The sequence below is a fragment of the Pseudochaenichthys georgianus genome, unplaced genomic scaffold (genome assembly GCF_902827115.2).
Source record: "Pseudochaenichthys georgianus unplaced genomic scaffold, fPseGeo1.2 scaffold_2113_arrow_ctg1, whole genome shotgun sequence".
Lineage (NCBI taxonomy): Eukaryota > Metazoa > Chordata > Actinopteri > Perciformes > Channichthyidae > Pseudochaenichthys > Pseudochaenichthys georgianus.
In genome coordinates, this window is record NW_027262790.1 from 1 (window position 1) to 5,375 (window position 5,375).

Here is a 5,375-nt window from a genome sequence, read left to right on the forward strand (position 1 = left end):
GTTCTGGACAACGTGCTTTACGCTCGGGCCTACACCAGTGCGAACATAGAAATCCCTTAGACCAGGGGGGTCAAACTCAATTTCATCGCGGGCTACATTAGCATTATGGTTGCACTCAAAGGGCTGTCGGGTTGTAACTATATAAATATACATATATAAATATATAATATATATATAAAATAATGTATTATATTACATTATTGCCTCTGAATTGGATTATTATCGGATAGGGTAATAACTACATTTGAAAGCAGAAGTCCAGGGCAAATAATTGCAAGTCTCTTTTCGGTGAGCATGTCACAAAACGAGATGCATTGTGGGACATGTAGTTTATGGGCAACCATGGCAAGCATGTAAACGTATTATATTCTTTGCAAGCTCTTGCGGGGCCACATAAAATGAAGTCGCGGGCCGGATTTGGCCCCCGGGCCTTGAGTTTCACACCCCTGCCTTTGACTATGAAACATTTGCAAAGGCTCTCCTGTGGCAAGGTTATAATAATATTGTGTGTTGCTCCGCAGGTGAACACCAGATGGAGCTGTTGGACTTTGTCGCAGCCAAATTCCACGAGGAAGGAGGAGTGTTCAAACTATTGGTGAGTAGAGAATGATGTGTTTGTGTCAAACAACAGGTAGACACTCTGAATTCCTTCCTAGCTGTCTCAGTGTTTCTATCTGCTCGTCTCTCTGTTTCAGATCATCGACTCCATCATGGCTCTGTTCAGAGTCGACTTCTCTGGACGAGGAGAGCTGGCTGAGCGGCAGCAGAAACTGGCCCAGATGCTCTCCAGGCTGCAGAAGATCTCTGAAGGTCAGCACCAGGAGTGTGTGTGTGTGTGTGTGTGTGTGTGTGTGTGTGTGTGTGTGTGTGTGTGTGTGTGTGTGTGTGTGTGTGTGTGTGTGTGTGTGTGTGTGTGTGTGTGTGTGTGTGTGTGTGTGTGTGTGTGTGTGTGTCAAAATCTGAAAGCCAGATACAATAGCTATAGGAGCCTAAACGTAGGCACCCTGGCTATCGTTCCTGTGAAGGTGAAAACAAAAAAGGGTAAAGCGTCTAACGTGTAACCATAACAACATACGCCTTTCTGGACCCAGGTAGTGCGGCTACCTTTTGCACAGAGTCCGATCTACAGCCGCTTCAAGTGACTGGACGCAGCACAGAGATACTCCTACGAACAATGAATACAGAGGAGTCAGCTAAAACATCTGTTGCATGTGACCTTGAAATATATGACCTTGAAAGTATCCAGAATGTAGCACTTCCACCTGTTTCCTCCCAAAACAAAGTTCCATCAAGAAAGGAAAATATTCCCTCTCAGGAGGACGTGGAACCATGGGAATACCTGAAAGAAGTAAAGATAACACAAATATAGCCATATATCTTATCTGACACATACAGGGAGTCTCTGCAGAAATGATTATTGCTGTTTATTGAAAAGTGCTGCCTTTGTGTCTCTCAAATATGCATACAGTATTAATCTAATTATGTGTTTTATTGTTCTGAAACATTAGAATACAACGTAGCAGTGTTTGTCACCAACCAAATGACAGCTGATCCTGGGGCAGGAATGAGGTAAGAGTTGTCTAATCCCTAATTTGTAATACATTGGATAATATTCTGTATGTCGTTTAAAGGTCCCACGTCACGGCCATTTCTACTGATCATAGTTCCATTGTTGAGGTCGACGAGAATAGATTTAAATTGTTCAATGTTCCAAACTCACATTGGTTTCTCACAGCATCTCTGTATAGTCTGTGTGTTCACTCTCTGTCCTAAACGGCTTGTTGGAGCTCCTGCCCCCCCCCTCCCTGTGAGCCCAGTGGCCGTCTGCGAGACACAGCGAAACCAATGTAAACAATGGAGAAAGAGAAATGTCCAACGAGGCGTTCTGGGGCAGCACAGATAGGTCTTCTCTGTGTTAGAGCTTTACTCGCTACAGGGTGTACTTTGAGGGTTTGTGACTCTGCAGAAAAACCTTCATAACAACAAAGGGACGGGTGAAACCGGAAAAGCATGACACGGGCCCTTTAAAGCTTTGAAAATACGTCTCATTATAATTGTTCTGTCTCTGTTTTAGCTTTCAGGTTCAGGTTCTTTATTTGTACCCGTAGGTAGATTAAGTTTGCAGATAAAAAGACGAAGGGATCCATCCTGACACACTCTAAAAACACACACAGACACATCTCTAATAAAAGTACACCCTGCTCCGTCAAATCTCCAAATATTTAAAAAGAAAAGTTCAAAATTCATAATTAACTAAATAAATAGGGACCTGTGTGACGCTCCTATGATTTGTTCTGTTATAGCTTTCAAGCCGATCCCAAGAAGCCCATTGGAGGACACATCCTGGCCCACGCCTCCACCACGCGGATCAGTCTGAGGAAAGGGCGCGCCGAGATGAGAATTGCCAAAATATTTGACAGGTAGTTCACTGTCTTTATTTAAAATATCACAGAACTGTTTTAACTCATTGAATTATGATGCACCAGATGAAGACTACCTCCCCCTTACTTTGTTGTCAGATGAGATAAGTTTAACAAATTGATATTGGATTTAACATGTCCTAATAGATGCTGCGATGTCACATCAAGGTTTTCTGTCTATCATGTTAGATTTATTTCCTTATTTCACTAAACTCAAGCCATAAAAGAGTCTTGGACTTTGCTTTAACGGTCACCTATCATGCTACTTTTAGGCAACAGAATAGCTCTCAGATATATAAAAAACATCTCTATAAAGTGCTTTGCTCGAAATACCAAACAGATCACCCATTCTAGCCATGCCTCATATCCCTCTGTTTCACTTCCTGTTTCAAAAGTGCTGATTTGGGTATAAAGCTTTAAAAATAAATAAAAAGGAGGGGTCTGAGCTCATGCGGGACCCGGCAGCTACCGTCTAAACTAAATGCTGCCGTGATGAAACTCCATATCATGGATTATCAAGGCTCTGAAACAGTCTGGAGCTCAAAGGCTTTCTCTCTTGCCGGTTATACCACAAGGTGAGTTCCTTTCTACTTCCTGCTTCTTCACACACATGCTCTCCAGCACAGGTTAGCTCTGAGTGTTAGCGATGCTAATGTAAACACAGACCACATTACGTCCAAAACAGTCGGGCATTGTTTCTGATAGCAGCGTTGCCCACTGTTAACAGAGGCCTACTTGTAAATATGAAGGTGGTGGGATGGTTTGATAAGAGTTGTGTGCCTGCAGTTACATAAACTGTGAGATGTTTAACTAACATTATATTAAAAATGAAAACACGATGAACTCACACTTCCTCTTGGTCTCTGCCTGGTTTCCTTTAGTCCCGATATGCCTGAGAACGAGGCCACGTTCGCCATCTGTGCCGGAGGAGTGTCTGATGCCAAGGAGTGAACGATGAGGAGAAGAAACACAGTTATCACAGTCCCTGTTCTTGTCAGTTTTAAGTTGTTTTCTTGTAAGATTTATTTATTATATTTGTATTAACTTATTATATTTAAACTGACCATATTGTACCGTTGTACTTTTGATGTATTTATTGTATTTATACGCTTTGTAGTATTGTTCCCCATGTTTCTTAGATATTAAAATAAATAAGACAACAGTTTGTAATGTACTTCTTTTAATAGTATAATTCCTCAGACTGAATGGTGGATGTTTTACTCAGATTTTTTATTTAAGTAAAAGTAGTAATTCAGCTTTCTAAAAATACTCTTTACAAGTATTTGTATTTCAGCAAAGGATCAATAAAGTGTATCTTAACCTATAATAATACATACATTATTTAATTTAATTATTGGACAGTATTCAAATAAATATATACAATGTGTGTCCTAATTACAGTGGAATATACATATAAAATAAGAACCTCAAAATTGTAATTGAGTAGTTAACCACTGTATGTATTGAGCTTCAGAAATAAAGGTACAATTAGAGGTAACATTATGGTGAAGTTCATTGACTGTATACAGTAGTGTTATGTGTACAGTAGTGTAGTTATGGTAAAGTACAGTAGTGTAAAGTTATGTGTACATTAGTGCAGTGGTTCCCAAACGGTGTGCCGCGGCACACTGGTGTGCCGTGAGGCAAGTCCGGGTGTGCCGTGGGATTTTGTGACAACCATACGTTATTATTGCAATATACAACTACACAAAAATAATTATTTTTTTATTTACTATATCAGTACTTTGTAAGTTTATATGTACGTAATCTGCGCGACTACATCTCCACCTGCAGTGCTGTATAAACATGGCTGAGTCAGCGATAACTCTCGAGGGGTGGAGGACGTATGCCCATTATTTTGAGTTCGTCCGAAGAATAGACAGGAATGTGACGGTGAGGTGCAAACTGTGTCCAGGCCAGAAGCTGTTATCCACTGCTGTGACACCACGTCAAACCTCAACAAGCACCTGCAAAGAACACATGCTAAGGTGGAGCTACCGCACACGCTATGTGTTTGTTTATATCACAGTCTGTTCTTCTTCTCTGTCTTCCGGTTGTTGCCTGTTTTGAATGACGAATACACACTACCGCCGCCTGCTGGTAAGGAGAGTTATTGCCACTCACGCATGCGCAGTTCGTACGTGCTCGGCTTAATTCTTTGCGGTGTCTGGTTCCAGTGCAACACATGGCCAACACGCAGGAGAACACGCCGACGCAACAGAGTGAGCAGAGATAGACTGCGCAAAATATACAGATAGCAGGAGACATAGAACAGCCATGGTCAGATAGGAAAACATTCAGGATGGAAACTGAACTAAAGAGAACATTTGAAACTTTAGCAGTCTGCGTGATCTGCCTGCAGGGAGGGGCGGGCCGGCCCTGCGAGTAAAGTAACGAGTTACTTTATGTAGAGAGTAACGAAGTAGTGTCATACTTAAGTAATATGTAATATATTACTTTTTTTTAGTAACGACTCTGCTGAAATGTTACATTTATAATTTGTAGTTCAGGACCATGGACAATGCAGCTTCCTTTCATTGACAGTTATCTGTGCTGAATTTCCTTTGTCTCATTTTTAATGTTGTGACCTGTCTGGTTTAAATGAGTGTGTTGCTGCTTTGATGAAGCCTAATTTGATAACGTTTCAAATTCATTTCTGAAATATTTCGTTACTAAATATTTCATGAGTAATATAGTTGTCTTTGTTACATTTTATTTGGCATTTGTAAATAATTATGCACATTTACAGATATTTTACATATGAGTGATAACATGTGTTATCAGGGCTATTTTGCACAATAGGTGTGCCTTGAGATTTTGACTTGTCCTTTGGTGCGCCTTGGGCACACAAAGTTTGGGAACCACTGCATTAGTGTATAGTTATGTGTACAGTAGTATAGTTACATTAGTGTATAGTTATGTGTACAGTAGTGTAGTTATTCTACATTAGTGTAT

General features: G+C 40.7%; 1 protein-coding gene across 1 annotated transcript; it reads left to right on the top strand.

The window, feature by feature from the left end:
• The first annotated feature begins 6 nt into the window (after positions 1-6).
• Positions 7-3,542, top strand: LOC117441888 (meiotic recombination protein DMC1/LIM15 homolog). The gene is made up of 6 exons (XM_034077905.2): positions 7-37; positions 522-595; positions 696-810; positions 1,509-1,569; positions 2,304-2,420; positions 3,302-3,542. Exons 2-6 carry the CDS (start codon positions 533-535, stop codon positions 3,369-3,371), a joined length of 426 nt encoding a protein of 141 aa, XP_033933796.2. The 5' UTR covers positions 7-37; positions 522-532; the 3' UTR covers positions 3,372-3,542.
• Positions 3,543-5,375: the final 1,833 nt, after the last annotated feature.